The sequence below is a fragment of the Poecilia reticulata genome, linkage group LG16 (assembly GCF_000633615.1).
Source record: "Poecilia reticulata strain Guanapo linkage group LG16, Guppy_female_1.0+MT, whole genome shotgun sequence".
Lineage (NCBI taxonomy): Eukaryota > Metazoa > Chordata > Actinopteri > Cyprinodontiformes > Poeciliidae > Poecilia > Poecilia reticulata.
Genome location: NC_024346.1, coordinates 14,724,288 through 14,747,815, shown reverse-complemented (window position 1 = coordinate 14,747,815; position 23,528 = coordinate 14,724,288). Strand labels below are relative to the sequence as shown.

The following is a 23,528-nucleotide window of genomic DNA, read 5'->3' as shown; positions in this document are numbered from 1 at the left end:
CCTTCTTGCAATTTTTTTAGCCATGTTCCAGTGGGACATTTTGAGGCATATTTTGAACTCAAAATATGGATTATACTTCCCTTCTGGCCATGACATGCATTGAGATCCCCCAGAATCAGTAATTTTCTATAGACTAATTTTTCTCACCCCAAACTCCATTCCAAACAATACATAAAATAAGCTAAAGTTTTATAACTGACATACGTTGACTCAAAACATTTGGCTTTTTATTAGTAATTGAATAAGATCAATTATATCCTGAATTAAATTAAATCAATCTCACCGGCTTTTCTGCCTACCACTTTCTGTATGAGCTCAGCATTATGAGTCTGGTTTGAATTGAAATAAAAACATTATGCAAAGCTCAGCCTAATTTAATAATTACATAAAACAATTTACATTAAATTAAAAAAAAACAAACAAAAACAATTTAACACGTATGTTTTTCTCCATAACATTAAGTAAAAAAAAATATCTATATTCTATTCCACTTCGAAATCTTTCTGACTTAGAAACTGCACACGTTCCACCACTTGGTGGCGAATTAACTGCACGGTGAGATAATTGTGCAGTAGAAGAAGAAACGTGAAGCTCTCATTGGCTAGAGACGCCTGGAGTCGGAAGTTACGACACATTGACATTTGCAGCCTTTTGGTGGGAAAATGTGTGCTCACTTGCGCATATTTAACGTTAAATTCAAGTGGTCGTTATATAAATCGAGATATTTACTGTAGCGATAAAAATATTGTGTTAAATGTGAAGCATAAAACATCGTGGGAGATTATTACGCTGCAGCCTTTCACGAGTGTTGAATGATACGACATATGAGGGAAAGTTCACTGCCTTTTGTTTACTAGCATGCTATCTGGTTAGTCAGGAGTCGTTCTATCGCTGTTCTGCAACAAAGTGAGTTTATTGTAGTGCCACGAAAGCAATCTGGGTGTGTTTTAGGGTTAGGCTACACGTCGTATTTTTAAAAACGTCCGGTTGTCGGAAATTAACTGGAAATTAATCGCATTTCGAAAAACAAGACAAGCATGCCAGAAATCCCACTCAAGCATGTAATTTCTTGCTCCACCGAGGACAGCGTAAGTTGTTTTATGTCATTATGTTCGGAAAGTAAGCTGCGCTTTGCCTAATGTTCTTTGTTTCAATTCAAACCAGACTCATAAAGCAAACAATCTGCTGAGCTCAGACACATACAGAAAGTGGAAAGCATCAAAACCCGGTGAGAAGCAGACGTCCGTCATCCTTCAGGTTTGTTTTGTCTTTAATTATTCGGGTGTTTTTTTTTTTTTCTGTGAGATTCTAGGATAATACATGCTTATCATTCATCTTAAGTCACCAACCTATTCGTTCACAAATAGCTCAGCGACCCGTGTCTACTAAAAAACAAAAAAATATATATCTTTAAATGAAAAATACTTTAAAAGTTTCTCCCCCATTCCTATTAACCGTCATTTTTTGTCCTTACACAAATTGTAAATCATCGTTTAAAATGACGTTTCACCAAATTAGTGTACAGATTCAATCTGTTTTATTAGTAATAAACTAAAAACCTAAACAAAACATAAAGAGGGAACATTGTAATGATGGAAAACAAATAGAAAAGCGAGTGAATCTGGATCAACGATAATATTGCAATTGCATATTTTCCTAAAAATATGCAATTTTTAGGAATGCAGCTGGATTTCTGTAAATTACTGTATTCTGGATAATCTTAAATCTAATGTCATAGGTTTTGTGCTTTTTTAAAATATATAATGTGTTGAAGTTTGTCTCTATTTGCTCTCCATAAACCTCTTCAAAAATGATAAGAAAAATGTTTTATATGATACATGAACACATGGCCTGTTAGGTTTGTCACAAAAAGATGTTTTATCATTCTTGTGTGAGTGTGTGATGCTGAAGCATTCGGAAAACTTTTTTTGTCTGAATTTGTTTTAGCTTTTAAATCTTTTGTCAGACTGTTTAAGCTGTAGTGAAACGTTTCACTCTTTCCCTCTAAAATAGAGGTCCACAAACACAGTATTCTTGTAGAGCAGCCAATTTGAGATCTTTAATGCTGATTATGAGGTTTGGCCGATGTAACACTTTTTCAAGTTATTTTGGGTATAAAACAGGGATATGCAACAGTTTTTTTTTTTCGTGTGTCGGAAAACATTGTGTGTTTACAAACTCAAATGAGCAGTCATTCTAAATTAGTTTCTTCATTTTGATTTAAAGTGTTTGTAATAATTCCCAGAGTGATAAAACTCTGGGGTGAAACATCTGTACTGTGTACTGTGAGGCTGATGCAGTAGTCAGTTTGTTGACTCTTTATGACTGATCTTCTTTCTTTCCCTCCGAGAGCCGTCTCATGTTGTATTTACTCTTTCTCCAGTTTGAAAAAGAGGAGCAGGTCCACAGTATTGATATTGGGAATGAAGGATCAGCTTTCATCGAGGTGTTGGTCGGGAATTCTTCAGCTGTCAAAGACCAGGACTATGAGGTTTTTCTCACAAATTATAATGTGACAGTTTTCACTTCCTAACCATTTTAATCTTTTGCTTTATTTTAAAAAATCTATTTTTTTTCTTCCTTTTTACCTTTGCTTCCTTCTTTTTCTATCTCTCTCTCTTTCTCTCAGGTTCTTCTCGTCACATCTTCCTTCATGTCCCCCACTGAGAGCCGTAATGGCACCAACATGAACCGGGTTCGTTTCTTCGGACCCAACCAGCTGCAGAAGAGCACCGCTCAGGAGAAGTGGGACAGGGTGAAAATTGTGTGCTCCCAGCCGTACAGCAAGGTGAGGAACTTAGTGATTTCAAATCGGCTGACATATCACTTTTAGGTGACAGCAAATTTATTAGTTGTATATTTTTTTTTGGTGGTAGGGATTCGATATCCATAAAAAGAAGCGTCAGATCCAGTGTGCAGTACATTAAATCCTTTAGACGCTTACAAAATATGGCACAGCAAATTTCCGAGCCTTTAAATAAAAAGGTGTTTATTGTGGATAATGTCAACAGTACAGCCTGTGAAGTGAAATATTTTTAACAGGAGTGTTTCTCCATCATTTCTTTGTATGTTTATCTCGAATTTAAGCTGCACACAGGTTCCTTTAGTAGAATAATGTGTATATGTGTTGTTTTTTGCACTTTACAGAACATTGCATATGGCCTTGCTTTTGTCAAGTTCCACTCACCGCCTGATAAAACTGACCCTCCGACCTCCTCTCCTGTAAGTTATCCACTGTGGTGCTGCATGTTAATCATTGCTATATTATTTATAAAAAATACACCTCTGTTTTATTTGATGTCTGAAGCCACAGACACATCATCACATCATCTTAAATTACACAGTTATTACTATTCTAATAGTTGTAATACATCACATAGCATTTATTATTTTTTAACCGATTAGTCGCAGTAAATGTAGCCATAACTCAGTATTATAACTGGGCAGGTTGAGTGTATGTGTGTGTGTGTGTGTGTGTGTGTGTGTGTGTGTGTGTGTGTGTGTGTGTGTGTGTAGGTGTGTGTGTGTGTGTGTGTGTGTGTGTGTGTAAGTGCTGTATGAAATTAAACATGAATTTCTTCTTATTTTTTTTTTGTGAAACATTTTAATGTAGTTTCATTCTAACAAATAAACAATAGAACTCAAATGAAAGCCCTAGTGTTGTTCTGAAATTCTCAGCCTGAGTGAAATTACTCTACTGGATTAAAAGACAGATACATTTTACGGCTTTTTGCTGCTCTTAATGCCACAAGGCTGGCATGGAGGGATTCGATTTGAATGTAGGGTGAACTCAGTTGGAAGTGTTTTAACTATGAAATCATTTGTCAGATTGAAAACCTCCTTTGTAGTTGGACACAAAATCATTTTATTCACTCCCTAAATCTTCTGCTTCGGCGCTGAACTCCTCCTTCCTTTCTGCCAGAAACTGACGAAGCTGGGACAGTTCAGGGTGAAAGATGAGTCTCCTTCATCTGGGCCCAGCCTTCAACCTGGCAGCCTCTTCTTCAACCGAGACAATGCAACAAAGCCGAGCACTTCACTCAAAGGTAGAGCAATTTATTTAAATTTACAAGCCCTATTGATTCCTTTCAGGTCGTTGAGATTTTAAAGCTGTAATGAGTGTACCCTAATTAGGTTTTATTTTAGGCTGCCTAACTTTGCAGAGGGACGTAAGGGTTGAAAGACAGGCGTTTCTATTGGGGGTCCTTTATGTTAATGGCTGTCTTGTTCTTCCTCACTGTCTGCTTCTCTTTTCTATCTTTAGTCTCTCCACAGAGTGACAAGCTGAGCTATGCTGCTGCTGCTCTGCAAGCAGGAGGTAGCACTCAATCACCAGGTCAAGCTTCCACCTCCATCTCTGCCTCACCACAGGTACTAAATATTCCCCCATCACGTTCTGCTCTGAAGGGCACCCACCAAACACCTGTTTATCAGCGAGCTGCAGCCCTTCTGCTCATTTAGGCCGCAAAGAGGCAGAGGAGGCTGTAGAGGAAATGAAACCAGGCAGAAAAGTTTGATGCAGCTCAGGATCTGTAGGTGTTTGGAGGTTTTTATGCACTTTTAATATTCTTATTGAGTTAATTAACCGTTATTTAACCAGGTGGGTTACGGAGAACAAGTTTTAATTTGGAATAGCAACCAAGTAATGTGTGATAAATCCAGTAAGTCTAAACTGAAGTGAATAGCTTTCGTGTAGTTTTCAATGTATGCACATATTTATACCTGAAAAATACTTTATATTTTATATAAATAAAAAATAAAAATAAAACCTTCCTGAAAATCAGCCCAATGTTTATTTTAACAGCAAAGATAGAGCAACTTTTTCTGCTTGAATCCACATTAGAAATGCTATCAAAATACGTTGCTCTGAGTGAGGAGTTCATTTCCTCTTTTTATGCAAACTGCTGCAGAGTGTGTATACAAAAATAGCTGACTCAGAATATTTTGCATATGTTTGTTCATCTTAACGGAGCAAAAATCCCCAAGCTAGCAGATATATAGTTTTTTTTAATGACGCAGTAAATAGTTTGATGGAAAAGTTGCCTTTGCACTCTTGGTAAATACTCATTGCCTTCCGATGACCTTTCTCTGGTTCCAAAATAAAACGAAAGTAACTTATCATCACTTTCACTTTACCAACATGTCTGCTTTCAATGGATAAACGCATCGTGTTTTACTGTAACCTTATCTTACAATTGAAAGAAAACTCATGATGAAGCATCAGAAAACGTTGAGGTATTAAACGACTTGTTTCACCCAGAGGTCGTTGCTGTGCTCTTGTCCAGGAGAAGTGAATTCTGCAAGTCAGTGACTCTATGCAGTCTGCTACATTTCATTACATAGAAACTTTTTAAACATCTATAAATAACTAATTGATAACTGGGATCAGTATGAATCTATGTATGATTGAATTAAAATGATTTTTTTGTAAAGTTCCTTTGGACGATATTTGTTGTGAATTGAAGTGATTTCCTCAAAGTGTTTTGGTCTGGACGCCGTTTGGACGAAGGTTTATTTGATATTTTCAAAACCTTAATCTTTCTCTTTGTTCTCTTTCTGGACTCTCTGCAAACAGACTCTCTACTCACAAATATGTCAGTTGCCAAAATTAGGATAATCTCAATAATGCAATTTTCATAAAATAGACTAACTCTGAAGATTTGATTGACAATAGTGAGTTATATGCTAAAGTAACCACTTAATAAACGTTTGTCAAAATTCACTGGTTTGTAGTAGATTCAGCTCCAGCCAAGAATCTGTTCAGTGAACCAGTTAGTGTCTTTGTATTCAGTTTCTTTTTACATTCTTGCTACAGTAATTTTACACTTTTGTCATCCAGCCACCAGCAAAAAGAAAGTTTGAGTTCAGCAAAGAGCGACAGTCTCCCTCTGGACCTCCTCCAACAAAGAAAATGAGTCCAGGGGGCTCGCCTGAGACCAAAGCTGCCACCCCTAAATACAAACCGAGTCCTGTCAGCACGCCAAGCCCGAGCACTGCCAAAGGTAGCGGATCATTAATAAATCTATTTATGTTATACAGCAAACAAACATCGAAACTGAGCTCTTTTTGCAGCTTCATCAGCAAAGAAATCTGCTGAGAAGAAGAAGGAGAGCCAATCCAAACCAGAACCTAAGCCCAAACCGAAGACAAAATCCCAGAGCGAGCAGCAGGCCCCGTTTAACCGGCTCATGGAGGGAGTTGTGTTTGTGCTGAGCGGCTTCCAGAACCCCTTCAGAGGGGAGCTGAGAGAAAAAGCGCTTGAAATGGGAGCCAAGTACCGGCCCGACTGGACACCTGACTCCACACATCTTATGTGAGTATTTCCCTTCAGGTTGATCAGAAATCAGCTAATTATCCAGGTTCACATTATTCTCGTAGTTTATAAGCATATATACTCCTTTATTGGATGTCACATGTTTTAGTAATGGACTTAGCTAATCGGCAGTATTAGCTCTGGCGTCCATCTTCTTCTCGACAAGAATGCATAGATTTTCAATGGGATTTAGGTTCTTTGTTTGCAGAAGCGTGACGTTGTTTTTGTAACATCCGAGTGAAAAGCTGTGTTGGTTTTGGACTGGAGAAACGCAGTAGACCAACACCAGCAGATTAATCATTTCTGTTTAATCTTCACACCAATCATCTCAAGTTGGTGTTGCTTGTGAACCTTTTCCTACCATACTTTTTTCTTCCACACAACCTTTCATTTTATAAACTTGGATGCAGCAATCTGAGAACATCCACCTTCTTTAGCAATGACCTTTTCTGACTTACTTGCTGTCTGAGATTGTCTTCTGGATAGCTGTAAAGTCAGTAGTTTCCACATTAGTGTGTAGGCTGACATGTTTGTTAAATTCATTTTTAAAATGAACTAACAGATGCATAAAATATAAATCATTTGATGTATGTAATGAGTTTCACTGTTTTAATTCAATTTCTAAAATAAACTTAAATAATGTTCTAATAAACTGAGATCCAACCGGAGAGGCCAGCCTGGTCTCTCTGGTGAATTATTTTAAACATCTATCTTTACAGAAAGATCTTTAGTGACACTTTTGCATTTCCATTATAGATTTTCAACTAAATTAGTTCCTTTGATGTTTTCCGCTTGAATTGATTTTGTGCTGGAAAAGCAACTTTGCTCTTGTTCAACGGCAAACAAAATATAAAGATGCACTCAAGCATGAATGGTCGCCAATCTGCCGTTAACAGACGATGCTGTAATGCCGACACAGCTCTAGTGAGACATATGGCTGACGTTTTAACAGTTTAGGATGTATGGTAGTTTCATATCAAAAGATGAATCAGAAGAAAGATCACACTGCAACTTTTCTTCATTTATAGGCTCTGGAGGATTCCACACAGTTTGTTGTTTTGTTCAAACAGAGTTCAAATTAATAGGCAGAATGAGGCCCATGGTAGACGTTTCAAGCACGCCTGATTTGAATGGATAAGTGACAGATACGCAAGTAAGAAACAGGAAAATAAGTCGGTTTTTGTTTAGGGGGTGTTCAGCTGGAATACTGAGGAAACCCGCCGTGAGCACGTAAACTTCAGTGATACCACATTTATAATGCTCGCGGTGTCAAAGCTGTTAGGGAAGCTCCACGCTGCAGTTCTCTGGAGACGAGCGCTGCTTACAGATACTGCTGTGCAAAGCGAACCTGAAGAGATAAACGAGGAACAAATGCTAAAGAGCAAAGAGATAAGTCAACAGATCAATGCACTGAGAAACTGCACAGTGTAGATAAAAGTAAGTAGAGAAGGAATAAAGCCCTATTGTAGCTCAAATGTTTTTCATACTTTTGTTTAGAGGGAAGTGCCTTTAGATAAAAAATAACAATCCATTAAAGGTGCACCTCCGCATCTTTTCTTTGTTTTTTATTCCTAAAGAATATTCTTTTTTTTTTTGGTTTAACATACAAAGGTTAATTTTAAATAAACCTTTCTTAATTTCCCCTCTATATTTTTATGCGTCCATGGTTCACATGGTCAGATCATCAGTTTAATGGCTTTTTGTTTGCAGCTATTGGACCAGACTGACCTCTCAGCTTCCCTATTGTGTCATAAACATCTTTTTTTTTTTTTTTTTTCTGGATGCATTCTCCTGTGTCTGCCCATTATTCTACAGCTGTGCCTTCGCCAACACCCCCAAGTACAGCCAGGTGAAATCAGCAGGCGGCATCATTGTCCGGAAAGAATGGGTGATGGACTGCCATAAGAGGAAACAGAAGATCTCACATAAACGGTAAGAAAGCCATAAATGAGTGTCAGTGTATTGATTCCAAAATATAACTACAGTATCTTGTGTGCTCTTATATTTCTGGTAACATGCATTAAAGATTTGCTTACCAACAATACATTGTCCAGTTGGACAGGCAATATGAAGATGTTTAAGCTCAGAGATATGAGTTTAACTGTTATATCCTTCCACCTAACTTTCCAGTAATATGCTTGAAAACATTACTGCCATCTTCTTTAGACTTTTTTGGGATTTAGCCTCTTGGTGAACAAACATGGCCAGCACCTTATCTCCCTTAACATGGCCATGACATTTTGCATAAGAAAAATGGATGTTTGTTGATTTTATTACATATTTTGAAATGTATATATTTTAAGTGTTACTGTAGGATTGGCGAGCAAGTTTATGGTAATGAGCACTTGCTGCGCTGCTGAAGAAACTCAGCTATGTGAGAAATATTTGTCAACATTAGTGAACTGCGGTATGTTTGTTTAATTATTCTTGTTGAGTACAAAAATGATCCACAGGAAATGCAAGGTTGTTGTGCACCAGTAGCTTTGATATTATGGCAAAGTCATGCAGAATCTTGTCTGTAAAGCATCCTTAGAAAACCTCTAGCTTCTGAAGTAGGAAGTGTTTTTTAGGCAGCTGTTATTGGTTTCTCAGTTGCACAGCTGGTATAATTAAAACAATGCTAATTATGAATCTGGACGAGGTTTGTAATCTATTACTGGCAGTAAAAGATCGCAACTAGCACTTCGGTGTGTGAGGTAAAACCATTTTCTTTCATATAGTGTGATCATTCACTGTTGAGTTGATTTAATCTTCCAAGGCATTTCATTTTAGAGTTTTGCCAAATTATAGAACTATACTTAAGGCAGAAAACCAAGCACCTTAAAGCCATATAAGTGTTCACTTCTTCCTAGTCCTTTTCAAACAGAAAAGTAGTAGTAGACTAATTATTTTGTTCTTGATTATGTATGCACGTGGTTTCTCTGTCCTACTGATTGCTATTGTTTCTTGTTTGAAATAAATAAATCAATCAAATAATGGTGCAGGTGAATCAATGGAAGAATGTCTGCTGGAGGACAATGTGTCTGACTTTAATTTGATCTCTGCAGTTCTGCACAATACTAGACTGAACAGCTGGGTTTAATTTTAGGCCCTGTAATGAGATGAACATGCCAGTATACGGATCCGGAAGCTGTCAAAAAGAGACAGGAGCCTAACACATGCTCCAAGCATTTAACTGTTGAAAGCCTGTTTTACTGAGATATCGATTAAAACAACAACATACACTTGAAATGTCTGAGAAACTGCATTTGCATCTTGTGCTAATATTACGCGGTTCTAACTGAAATATAGAGCAAAGGTGTAAAAAGTCTCAAAACTCAAGTCAACATCAAATGCATGAAACTGCACCAAATTTCATTTCAGACCTGCAGAGATGCTGAAACTCGTCCAAACGAGCAGCTGGTAGGGATTAAGTAGGACAGAACATGTGACTACAGTATGACTCCTTGTCTGATGAGAACTCTTTTGGGCTGTGTCTGTTTTCCTGCGTTGTACAGTCTGTTCTCAGCAATCTCGCTGATTGAAACATCCAAAAATACTCCCACCACAGCAGGGAAGACCACTTGCTTCAGAGAGCACTGTAACCTTGAGTAGAAGATCCCTGCTGTGATCACAAATTCTGCCCACTGAGCTCCAGCAGCTCTCTAATTATATGGCTCATTATGGGGGTTGGGGTGAATTTGCAACATCAAGGTCCTCTGTCAGGGTTCCTGATAAATCTGTCTGTACTGAATAATGTAGGGCTAAAGACATTGGGAGATCCAAATTTAATTGGGATCTTACTGTATTATCTGTGTGGAGTTTTGATTTCTCGTTAAGAAACTCCCACATACATACTTCCTCCCCCCCCCCACTGTCTCCTCTATGTTAGCTTTTATGAATAATAAAATTCTGAGACATCAAAGTGAAAAGTTCACTTATTTCAGTACTTTAATTTACTAAAAGAAACATATTATGTAAATGAATTACAAACAGAATGTTTTCAAACCTTTATTTCTGTTAATTATGATTATTTTCTGCTTGGAACTGATTCATATCAGTTTTGTGGGAAAGGGATCTGGAACCTTTCAGTTTGTCAGTAAAAATTTGCTCTAATTCATAAAAAAAAAGTTCCCTGCGGTGTCGGATCAAATATGTGCCATTGTTGAATTACAGCATAAGTCCATGTACAACATTTGGTCTTGATGGTTCCTACCTGAAAATCAGCTTTAAGATGCATTTAGATCCCAGACCATTTAGTGCCTTATAAGTTAATAGGATTTGACATTTATTCTTCTACCAGACCTGATAACGATGCTTGTTTAAGTTCAAACTGAGCCTCAGGATGTGACAGCAAGATGCTTTACGTGATTTAGAACCTGGCATGTTTGTTGATGTCAGATCTGTACATAGTGTACATACAGATCCATTCATTAAATTAGAATATGACTGAAAAGCCCATTTACTTCAGGAACTTTATCTCTAACGTAATTAATCTACATCATGTAGATTAATTATACCCGGGTAATTGAAAGCCTTTATTTGTGTTGATTATAATTTTCCACTAATGATGAAAACATCACATTTAAGATTAGAATATTAAAACGCTTTAAATTCAGGAATGTGTGATTAATAAAAATTGTTTAATACCTTCTTACAGGCAGTTTTTTTTTCAAAAGGTACTTTTAATTTGACAATCCTTGTTGGATCATAGATTTTAATTTACTGAATTCAGCTCCACTTTTGTTATAGGTTCAAGATTGGAGTGAATGAATAATTAATATATAGTTTAACTGCTCTTTGGGAAAATAAGCATTTTTCAAAGTTTTCAACCTTTGTTACGTCTTAAATGTTTAGTTTCTAAAATAATTGTACCATTCTATAAAAGTGTCTTTCCGTTTTAGCTTTGCGTTCAAGTATAGAATAGGAAAATTCACAATAATCGCCATGGAAAGAGCAATTTGATAACTTTTTATCACGTAACTTTTCAAAAAAATATATATGAATAAAATGCAATTTCAATAAATAAAGCTGAGTAAATTAAATATTGCTATGCAGCCAAGTTTTTATCTTTGAGCTTTATTTCAAAAGAAAAATTCAAGGAGAATACAAATAAAAAGTTCACTTCAACCTGCCATTCTCCCTCATGTTCGCCTTTCTCTGTAAATCTCCTATTGTGCCGGTGAGAACTCGCCGCTGGGCAGGGGAGCCCAGCGCCGCTATTGTGCTGCATGTTGAGTGTGCAGCTTTGATGATGTATTCTTTATTTAAAAGCTGCATCTGCTATGGGTAATTAAAAGAACCACTTACTTTGATGATGACAAGCACCCGTACAAATCTGCACACTCACGCTGTAACTGTTGTTGCTGAGCATCTGGAGGTAAAACGCGCAGCTTCGCTCGGCTCCTGAGGCTGTGGAGTGTTTGCAATAATCAGATTGGGACATCAGCTGAGAACCCCAGCCGACACTGAATATATAGTCATTTAACAATCAGTGAGCAACAAAAACCAGAAAAACCAGATAAAACCAGAAGATGAGAAATACTCAACCAGCTTGGACATTGGCTAACAGTATTACCAAATTAGCAAGCAGATTTTAAACCACTAAAAGAGGATAGTTGGGTCCAAAATATTAATGCAATCAGGCTGTAGTATTTTTTTTTATTGATATGGAAATAAGTCTGAAAATAAAAACTTGCATAAATAATCTACAGCGCATAAACTTACCCGCTACACCAAGGAAAGTGGTTCTAGGTTTTACTTTCAAAGTGATTCTCCTACATAATGCATTGAGCCAGAAGTTTAGAACCACATTGTCATCAGTTGTGTTTGCACTAAATAATAATACTAGATCGGCTGCATTAGTGAGGATTGTGATTTATGCTGGTGATTTGATATATATTAGAAATATATTTGAGGTCAACGTGTAAAGTCTATGAAAACTGTCCTCCAGCTTCAGAAGTTTTGTTTTTAACCTGACATGTTCTGATCAACTGGAGCTCTAATTGATATTTGTATTAGTTTTTCTACTCCAAGTAAACATTTTAAGTAAACTTTTGTAAATACATAAGCAAATTTTGTTAAAATACACTGCATGGCTTAAAAAAGACAGTGCCTCCAAATTTTAAGCTCACACCATTGATGAATTGATCATTATTTGGGCTCATAATGTTCATGAGCCGGAGTCTCAGACAATAGATGGCTGCATCACTTCATCTGCCTGCAGAAATCTTTTAAAACTAGCTCTTAAAGCAGATTTTGTTTGACCTCCACATCTCAGCCCTCTTACTTTACAAGAATGTTTAACTTCTACACCATGACTTTGTCCATTTATTTTATCGGATGTCCTTTTAAGTTAGCTGGCTTAAAAAGCCCATGCGGGGTAACCCTAGACAGAATCTGTTCATCCATAATGTTAGAACCAAAATAATGTGTGATTTAGCACACAAATAATTTTTTCCATCTAAGAAAAGGCAGGAATAATTCAAACATGTTGATCTGTTTCTCTGGTGATAGCCGCTCTTACTGTCACAACTTCATTTACTTTCTTTTCCCATACTCTCATTTGTCATTTTCCAATTTCCTGGCCTAAGCAGAGGTCAGTTAAATGTCCTCCTTCACTGCGTGCTAAAATGATTTCACCTTATCTACAGTATATCACTTCTGTGCTTCAGTTATCCCCCCAGATAACTTTCAGCTGACTTTATAGTGGCTTGAGGGGGATTGTCTGGGAAAGGTTGGCAGATGATTTACTCCTAGTCTGCAAGTCGTTTTTTTTAATGCAGTTGTTTCAGAGCAGCTGGGATGGTTCCTTCTGCTGTCTGCCTGTTTTGTACAAGAGTGTCGCAAAAAATTGAGTATGAATAAAATATTCACCAAAGCCTGTTCCAAAATTATTGTGCATCCTGTCAGAAATCTGTCTTTGGTGATTTAAAGCAGTGTTTCCCAACCCTGGTCGTCAAGGCACACTGACTTGCATGTTTTAGATGTTCCCCTGCTTCAACACACCCCATTCAGATGATTCAGCAAAACCCTGTTAATCAGCCATCAATTGAAATCATGTGTGCTGAAGCAGGGGAACATCTAAAACATGCAGGTCAGTGTGCCTTGAGGACCAGGGTTGGGAAACACTGATTTAAAGGATCCTTTCTTACTTTCTGCTCTCGGTGATTCAGTTGCTTCCGTTTGGACTCAGACCGAAATGTCTGAAATTAAAGAAAAACACATTTGTCTCAAGAGCTGTGCATTTCCTGAACTCAGATCCGTCCGTACCTAAAACCGTTTTTCTCCATGTCAGTTTTAAAAATGTGTAATTCTTTTCTAGCACTTGCCTGCTTATTGCACTTTTTATATTGTTTTTATGTGGTTTTGTATCTGTGTTTGTTTGTACTGCTGCTCTCTATACCTCTTTAATTGCCCCTTGGGGATGAATAAAGTTATATGGAATGGAATTGTGTTATATTGTGCGGTCCTAAGTATTTCTCTCTAAACAATAAGGTTTTATTGAAAAAGTTGCTTCTGGCTGACATCAACTGTTTTGGGATTAATACGATTCAGTTTTAATTTCTTAATGCCTTAAACATCTTACCATCACAAAGTTATTTTCCTTCCTGAAATGAAAAGTGAAATATGAGAGACACAAAGAGCCCTAATGCTTGATACTTTTAATAATTAGTTAACATGTAGATATAACATGTTGCACAGTTCTTTCTGGGATTTTTATTTTCAAAACAAATCCAAAGTTTTTTGCTCAGGGCAGACATTACTAAAGTTGTCTGGTTCAGGGGCAGCTTAATATGAAGAAGTGCAACACTGCAGCACATAGATTCACAAAACTCCCCAAACTCTAAAATGGACTTGGCTTCACTGTATTACACAGGCTGTGGTTATCAGTGTTGCTTGTGAATCTTTTTTTACCAGCACCTTCTACTCAACCTCAAATTAATTTGTTGGGTTACAGTCCTTTATTGGGACTGTATGCCTTTAGCCTTTTTTTATTGGTCTTATGCTATATTGTAATTTATAAAGTAACTTAAGTTTGAGTTTTAAATTAGCTTTAGACTAGAAGTGTTAAAATAAACAGAATAAAACATTTAATTATAACTGTGTAACAACTCTGTATGAGTTTCACTTTTTTGAAGGAATGAAATAAATGAACTTTGCTAACTTTTCTAATTTGCTGAGATTCACTTGTATATGTCCCAGTGAGCTTCTACATAACTATGTCCTCTGTTATTCCCTTTATAAATCAGCATTTCTGTGCATGCTTTAATCTTTGCTGAGAAAATTGAACAAAGTAATCATTACCTCAATCTGAAATGGGAGTTGTGGGGAAGCTGTAGATCAAATAAAAATGTGATTTGATCATTGCACGATGCAAAACCAACAATACTTCTAATTATGAGGCCATTGTGTTGATTTGTGTTGATGTTTGTTGATTTCTTTGTTTCAGACAGATTCCCCCTCCCCCCCTCCTCTCAGGAGGAGTAAATCTGTCCTAGGACTGCTTGATTTAAAAGTATGTTATTCAGAGGTGCTGGTGATGTTTTAAACATTAGGGCACGGGCTCATTCATCTGGAGAAAAAAAATGTCTGAAACTTGCTCTTTGTTGCAGAGGCTAGCAGGTAAGGGCCTCACTACACTTTGAATCACGTTGTAAAACAGATGGGGAAACGAGATATATTACCCAGTTGTTCTTTCCCCTCTGGCATTTCATCATCCTGACACATTTTGTTTCTCGCTTTCCATCAGCTACTTGATGGATGGGGCGGAGTCCAGCTCTGAGAGCGAAACGGATGGCGACGACCAGAGTGAGGAGGAAACTAAGGTCAATTTGTCTTATAAGTGAGCCAATAAATATAATCCTGGGGTTAAAGAAATATGTGAAGTTTAAAAATCTAGAGTCCGGCTGTTCTCGCAGACTCCACAGAAGCAGGCGAAACAAGTCACCCCGAAAAAGACACCAGAAAAAAAGGACGAGGATGATGAATATGGAGGCTCAACTGATGTGGATGAACCAGGTAATAAGTTAAAACTTGTCAAGGAAAATCAAAGAGTAAACACTTATTTTACTTGATCTGTCCTGTTCTGTTGTCTTTCATTGTACCTTAATTTGGATGTTCCTTTAGTTTGATAATTGGGTTGAGAGGGTTTTCTTTAATTGGCTTGAATGTTTAAAACAGGGTTTCAGCTGATTTGTGACCAAAGTTCACCTACGACTAATAGAATGAGAAGATTTAATTAAAGAGGTGGAAGTTTAATGGAAATGGGGATACAGAGGAAATTGAGTACATAAAATATCTAATTGTGAAGTTAGTTGAATCAAGATAAAGTCCACAAGCATCTTAACATTTTCTTAACTTTAAATTATTTTGGGAGTTGTAGAAGAAGACTGGGGTACGTTTATAAAAACATTTACATTAAGTTTATGTGAATGATTGACGCTAAATGTAACAACATAAAACGGAGGTAATATGTAAAATTTCCTTTTTTTAGCTTTACATCTTGTGTTATTTCCTCATCAATTATATACATGGAGTGTTTTGTTTTTCTTTCACGCATGTCTGAGAAATCATTGAATTCCCCTTGGGGGCCGTTTGGGAGTGCCTAAATGCTTGCTCTCACTAAGCTCCGCCCATTTCCACAAAGCTCCTCCTTGCAGCTGCAGCCTCCAGCTGAGCTTCTGCCTCACAAAGCACCCTTCCCTCACACAGCTTCATCCCCTTTAAATGAAAGTAAAACCTAAAGGTAACGCATTTATTATCCAAAGAACTTTGAAGCACCTTCTGGCTGCATGCACTAAATTCATACAGCCATGAATTAAAAACTTGCAGGCTTCAAGTTTTCCATTTTTCCACATTATTTTTGCATCAGATTGCTTTGAATGTCTTTCTTTTTATCTTTCTCTTCGGCGACTGCATGAGGCTCTCTTCTCATTATGGCTTAGTTTAAATTTGTCTTCTAAATGTGCCAGTGTCGCAGACCAATTCATACCTCAGTTGAGTATTCATATAAAATTCTTGTCAGCCTGTAGAATGCGTGGCTGATGGATTCCCTACTTGTTTGCCAAAATAAAGTGATTTTTTTTGCTCTTTTTCCCATCCTCTAACTCTCCTCTAACTCCTAAACAACAACTAAAAACATGAATTTATTATTCACATCATTCTCAATTGTACATAGTTTTTTTTTTGTTTTTTTTGTTGTCTTACTGCAGATAAGCAAATATTTCTCTTGTAAATAAATATATATATATATTACATGGTGTAGCCTTCTAATTTACAGAAGGGTCGGTATGACAGCTACGCATGGTGTCAATCAAAACCCCAGTTTCTAACATCAAAGCCTATGCTAATTTGGTCCATTCACTGAGCTCAGCAATTGCTGATCCTCATTATTTATTAACTAACCCCCAAAAGAGCAAAAGCCGAAATGAAACCTTCCGGCAGAATATAAATCCTTCTCTTTTTTTTTTTAAGTTTGTTTTATTTTACTGCTGAAGTTGTTTGACCTTTGTCACACACTACTTCATAGCTCAATTTTATTTCAATAGCATAAAAAGACAATATTCCAGCATCACCTTCATGTGTATTTGACACTGTAGATTACACTCTTTTTTTTTTACCCCTCAAAGACAGGCTGCCACTGATTTTTGGACTTGTCAAAAAATTATGTTGCATCATTGCCAATGGTACGGCATTCTCTATATTTATGTTCATCTCTCGTGCACTGCTGCTACAGAACTGAAGTAGCTGTGACTCAAATAGCCTAACTTAAACTCACGTTACCTAATGCAGACACTTCACTGTTGCTGGATGCTTGAAACTTAAAATATGACCTACTTTCTTTTTTATTTCTCTGAGTGTCTAACCAGACCATTTAGTTGTTATTCCCGGAAATTATCATTTTCTTTTCATGCTTTAGATAATTGCATTTTTGTTTTGTACAATAACAATAAAAGCTTTCTTATCCTGATACCCTTGAACCAGTAGCAAAACATCGATAAATTTCTACTGAGCCTGAAAACACTAATCTAAACTGATAAATTTAAACTTATGTAAGTTAAATACCAAAGGTGTCAAATAAATTATAAGTCGGGCGTTGGATAAACTGTAAGTTGAAATGACCATTTTGGTCCAACACAAAAATTGAAATTTGAAAGATGAAAATGTGAAGACATTTTAGTCATGTAATCCAATAAGAAAACACATATTGAATGACAGAACCATAAATCTCCTTGGTATAAATGAGTAAGAACATCTCTGTGTGGAACAAATCCAAGAGCCGAGATTAAGTGATTCATTTGAAGTGATTGATTTTATTCCCTCAAACTACTGGAGCCTGAAAGGGGGCAACAGCACAGCTGAAGTAGACTGAATGAATATAGAGGGAGCTATGGGGCAAAATGAGAGTCGTAGGATTAGACAAAGGGGCTAACTATTATAAGCTACTTGGGAAATGGATGAGTTTACGTCGCCACTGCGAAAAGGGCAAGAGTAAGAAACCATGCAGCTTGGGTGGAAAGCGAGAATGGAGTGGAGCAGTAATGACTGCAAAGGGACTTGTGCATGATTCTCATTTCTATGTTAATGTGAGACCCGGAGTAAAGTGGTGAGGTGCATCATTAAGAAGAGACAACAGCCTCTGACCCACCAACACACCACGTTACATGCGGACTGCATTTTAAACAGAGCTGCCCCGCCCCCCCCCAACAACACAGCCTGGCAAGAAGCGTGTTGCCAGCAAGATTACACAGAATGAAATGCTTATGTATATTTCATAGAAATGTGGACTCACCTGGCATTTTAATGAGACGTTAAACTCCTCTCCACAGATGGCAAGGAATTTAAAGCAGATTTAACTCTTGCACATATTAAAGTTAATTAGTTTTAAGGTTAGGGCCACAGAGCAGTCAGCACATCTCGCCCTCGCTGAATTTATATGTTGAGTTGCAAAAACAAATATTTAACTTAAAAATATAATTCCCTGCAAGACTTTTCTTTCATTAGAGTAAGTCTGGCATTCCAGGGAAACAACTGATGATTAACTTTTAACTTTTTTTTTTTTTTTAAGCAGGAGGAGATGAAGATGATGAATCGGGAGTGGATACAGAAGACGAGCTGCAGAGGTAATTGGAAGAAATACCACAGACTGTGATTGTAGTTCTTAGCTTGGCTCAGATTCGTGCCATGAATGTATCGTTTTATCTCATGTTCTAAGTGCCCTTTCCAACTTTAAGCCATGTTCTGTGAATTAATTTCTAAATACACTTATACAATACTGCATACGTGCATTTTGGTGTCAAAAAGTAAACAACCGTGTCTTCAAAGAGGTATGTTGCTTTAAAAAAAAAAAAAAAAAGGAAAAAAGTTGGACGTGAGTCGAAACCACTGCTCCTTCTACATAAGCTACGTCTGGCCAGCAGTAGTTGCTGTTATGTTTTGCAATAGTTATTTGTAACAGTAATCCAGCTTTATAATTGGCCATTTCCTATTTAAACCTCATGTGATGTCTGATGAAAGAATAACAGATTCACTGTGAATGTCACAACATTTTAAAGCACATCTATCATAATATCAGCCAGACTCTCCTAAAATGTCTCAAACTAGCAGGAATTAGAGATGCAGAGGAAAATCTGCATCTCTAAGAAACAGAATAGTATTTTCTGTTTCTTTTGTCTTGCTTTTCAGCTTGTCTTATCCTGATCATTGTTTAGCTGGTCTGAAACTAAAGAAAAAAATAAATCAGCATGTTGGTTTAAATATTTGCAGATTACGCTTGTAACACTCTTTGGTGTGGAAGTTGTTTTTGAAGGAAAAGTACTCAATGTTGGATATTTTATTACCAGTGACGTTGAGGAAGCACATAATGTGTAGGAATCAGTATTTTCTACCACATATCGGGACACTACTGCAGTTTGTTCAAGGTGCTAGAGCTACAGAAACTTGAGCAAATCACAGGGTGACCGAGCTCATTTGATCAAAGTTCCTCTTTTTTACCCTTTTGGTCTTTCATTGTCTGTCCTGGAACAAGTCTGGCTGACATGCTGGGACATTGCCTGTTGGCACAGTACTACTTCTTGTTTAGGAGCGAATTCATTCATTCATAGGGCATATCTGAGTGGCTTCCTATCAATGCAGCCTTTCTCTGTACTTGTTAAAAAAGCTTTGGAAATGACCAGGTACTGGACTGAAAAACAAGCAGGTAATGTCACTGAACAGCCTTCACAGATTTTGCTCAAGACTCTTAGGATGTTAAAAAGATTCTTTGGAGGAAATCTACAGAGAACGTGGGTTGGTTCAGGACTCTTGCTGTGAACAAAAATGAAAAACTTTAGACTGACCGGAATTGTCTCCTATTGTGTGATGAGCATTGAAAGATATTGTGTTCTCCTTATCAAAGGGTGGAGAGCAAACAGAAGAAAGCAGCTGTGAAAGAAGAGGACCCGTATGGGGGGTCGACGGATGAAAACACAGATGCTGAAGCGGAAGAGGATCATCCCATCCCCGAGCTGCCAGGTACGTCTGCCTCTGCTGTCATCTCGGCGTCTTCCTGTCTCTGTTACTCATGCTCCGCTTGCGAGAACACGTCTGTCTCTGATGGTCTGATGCACGGGACGCTGCAGCTGCTCACAAAATTGATGGCCAAACATAAACAGCAAAAGTGTCTTCTGTTTGCTTTTGTGCTCGTTCCCTTTTGACAAAAGACATCCATATATTCCTGTCCTCCTTGTTGTCTAGTCTGCCACCTGCCTTCTTTGATTTTCTTTTCATGTTTTGTTCCTTTCCAGATTTTCTTCACGGAAAGCACTTTTTCCTGTATGGAAAATTTCCAAACAACGAGAGGCGACTACTTTTACGGTACATCGTTGCCTTTAACGGGTAGGAGCAGACTTTTTTTTTGTGCCACGAGTCATTTTAAAAACTGAACTTTTTACACCAGACACCTGGCAAAGACGCTGTATATTTAGTTTAAAAGTGCATATCTCACTGCTGTGTTTTCTTCAGAGTGATCGAGGAGTACATGTCAGATAAAGTGCAGTTTGTCGTGACGAGCGGCGGATGGCACGAGTCCTTTGAGGATGTAAGTTCTCTCCCTTTGAAATGTAATTCAATAAAGTTGTCCAACATAACATTTAACATTTGAATGAATGGATGCACTTGCCATTATGTGCAACTTCCAAAAGACGGTATCCTGACAAATTGCTGGAGGAAATTTTGCTAGTTGTTGCTAAGTTACACAGAGGGCACCTCAAAAAGGCCTTTTAAAAGCCTCAGACCTCCCTAAAGATGCAATCCTAGAGTTCGATGCTGTTATTACCATTTTGAAAGGTATAATAAAACCATCAAAGAAATTGGGGCAAATTATTTTTGCCTACCTAGAGTGCCCTTCAAACATGTATGAAATTATTTAGCTGAGTTGGATTTCAGCAGCTTTGCTTAAATCAAGCTTTTGCCGGCTGATGCCGATTTGTGGTTTTATTTGAAGTCTGTCCTTCACATTCGTCCATTTCAAATTATCTTTCAGTCAACTAACAAATTAAAATCCTCTGTGTCCACTTTTTTTTTACTCTACTAAGGCATGCAGGAATCAGATGAAACAAATGTCCTGGAGGTATTAGATTGGAATACTTAAGATTGCAGCCCCAGGCGTATGCCTGTAATAATCATGGACTGGTATAAGATTCACACACCTGGAGTATAATACACCACTGTATCAAAACACTTACCAAAAATTTATAACATGATATAAATGCTTTTATTTCTATATAAAAATCTAACTTTTTCCTGCTGCTGCTAAATTAATGCATTTTTACAGGTAATATTTCTAATTTTTGACTCAAGCAAAAGTGTTCAAATGTTTCTTGCTAGTTACACCAAACAATTAACCTGATAACAGACAGTTTACCCTTGACCTGCAGGTCAGGCAAGGTAAAAATTGTAGATTGTCTTTATTAAACGTGTCAAAGCTAAAACCAAAAGTTTGGAAGCACGACATTCTCTGTTCACAGAAAATCAAGTTCTACGTATTTAACCGGATTACATGGACATGAATGCCTTTTTCTCTTACCTGTCAGTTTTAGTAAGTTTTCCTCACAGAACAAGCTGTTGATGAGTTTACAGACTGTAATGGTCTGAGTTGTGGTCAAGGAAGAATCGCCTGATTGCAATTACTGTCTAAAATCACACAATTTTTGATCTTTCTAGCATCGTAATCATCATTGGCACAAAGATTTACACACGTTTCTGTTTTGATTTGTTTTTTGTTGCTCACATCGATCACAGGCGCTGATGGAGAATTGCAACCTGAACTTTGTGAAGCCTGCATGGATTTATGCGATCAATGAACGTCAGAAAATGCTGCCCTACCAACCTTACACTGTCGTGCCCTGAAAAATACACCACCAGCGCACACTGAGGAGTCTGGCACGCTCTCTTCCAGTCCTGATGAAGATGCAAATGGGAAAAGCCATAGTTCTTTTTCTGATTAGCCACTTCAAACGAGCAATAAACCATTAAGTGTTCACTTAAGTTTTCTTTTTTACACTGACTTGCGTGATGGTAATAAAATAACCTGAGATGTTTTCTCCAGAGAGCTGGGACTAAAATGCTTATTGAATCATCTCCCTTGAGTTAAGCGGTAGCTTAGTTATAGATTTATTTTTATTTGCCCTTTCTCCTATGAGTTGTTCATCACAGTCAGGCGAGAAAGAGTCATCCTTCATGTGAAGCTCATCTCCTGGACGTTAGGATAAGAAGCAAAGTCCCTGATTCAGGCCTTGTTGGAGTTTCTCGATCCAAACGCAGCTGCTGTCTGCCTCTGCTCTTCACTGCAACCTCGGGCTACGGGACGGGAATGAGTAATGATGCTGTCCTGACTGCCAGTGGCACTGATAAGAGGCTCAATGTTGCAGACTGTTAGACTTTATGAGATCAACCCAAAGTCAAGTGAAAGGTTGAGGTTACTTAATGCTGCAGTCAAGAATTGGAAAACGTTACGTCAGGAATACAGGAGTCCAATAAAAAAGAAGACCTGAGTAGGGGTGGGTTTGTTTTCTGTTTTATTTTCTGTTCAGTGACTGCTTTCTGTGTGTTTGGAAAAGATGAGTTCATGAATTAAAAAGACAGTCTGGGATTTTATGTCATTGTTATTTTTAAAATGCCTGTCTAATTTATGCAGTTTTCTATGGCATATTGGATTCTCATCTGTCTGTAGCGGCTTCTTGGACTCTCTGTCTTAAGGTATTTTTTCCTATTGCTGTGGTACATAATTATTTTGTCCAAATAAAAAGGGGTTTTTAATTAAAAACATGTCTGTCATTGCTTATTAATCCGACTTGCTTTGCACTCGGCCGCCCTCATTTCTTCCTGGCTCTGACTGTTGCTGCTTGAGCGACTCTTCTTTTTCATTCCCTCTCTGATCTGGAGTCCTCTTTCCACTCTAATTTACTACTCCTCCTTTTTTCAAGCCCAGAGCCTCTGGGTCTCCCGCACTTCAGTCAAGGGGATTAGAAGGACGGTATGTGGACGGGAGATGGGGAAAGTAGGAATGGTTACAGGGGAGACTGAATACAGGAAAGATGAAAAGGTCCGAGTTCTCAGCAAGGATGCATTTTTGAAGCAGCTAAGTATTGGATTGTCTGTTGTGCTTCTAGGTTGAGGGCCGTTCACAGGCGTACAACCAAGACTGCAGTATGTTGGAGTTAATTTCCTGTAGCCTTGTGTGTACCGATTTACTTCTTATGACGGGGTGAGTTTAGGGTCAAACTCATTTATGTTGCCTCTAAAGATGGCAGCGCCCTTTTTTTTATTAGTAAACTCCAATTCCATCATCTTGGTGACAGGAAGTGTGAGCAGCTTCAAAATATTTAAGTAGAAATTTTCCCTTCATTCTTGTCTCCTCAATTTGTTTCAACAAGATTTATTCTTGTAACATTTTTATGTTCCCTGTGAAGTTTAGCAATGACTGACTGAGAGAAACCTCTCTCTCTAATAGTGGGTACTGTGTACAAACATTTGTATTTTTGGTACGTTTCAGTACCTTATTTCCAAAATAAGGTACCAAGCACAGTAAACTGATGCATTACTTTGCATTGATTGATTGGTTTCACATAAAGGTTATCGAATTGTTCTCACAGGTCACCGTAGGTTTTTTTGATCGCCCGACTGAGTTTTTGGCATTTTGGCTGTGTTTAGATTTATTCGAATAATAGTTTAACTTTTGATTTTTACAAATTTC

At 37.6% G+C, this 23,528-nt stretch overlaps 1 protein-coding gene across 3 annotated transcripts; it reads left to right on the top strand.

Moving 5' to 3' along the window:
* Positions 1–592: 592 nt before the first annotated feature.
* On the top strand, positions 593–22,429 carry xrcc1 (X-ray repair complementing defective repair in Chinese hamster cells 1). 3 transcript variants are annotated; one of them, XM_008431214.2, is made up of 18 exons: positions 594–906; positions 1,032–1,088; positions 1,165–1,257; positions 2,384–2,491; positions 2,630–2,788; positions 3,148–3,222; positions 3,923–4,046; positions 4,265–4,371; positions 5,840–6,002; positions 6,073–6,313; positions 8,129–8,245; positions 15,045–15,120; positions 15,214–15,313; positions 18,363–18,417; positions 19,692–19,807; positions 20,080–20,170; positions 20,297–20,372; positions 21,575–22,429. In XM_008431214.2, the coding sequence occupies exons 2-18, from the start codon at positions 1,038–1,040 to the stop codon at positions 21,680–21,682; spliced, it is 1,860 nt and encodes a 619-aa protein (XP_008429436.1). In that variant the 5' UTR covers positions 594–906; positions 1,032–1,037; the 3' UTR covers positions 21,683–22,429. The 3 variants fall into 3 exon arrangements, with proteins under 3 accessions (XP_008429437.1, XP_008429436.1, XP_008429435.1); XM_008431215.2 differs by having other exon boundaries at positions 593–1,088; positions 18,366–18,417; XM_008431213.2 differs by having other exon boundaries at positions 595–1,088.
* Positions 22,430–23,528: the final 1,099 nt, after the last annotated feature.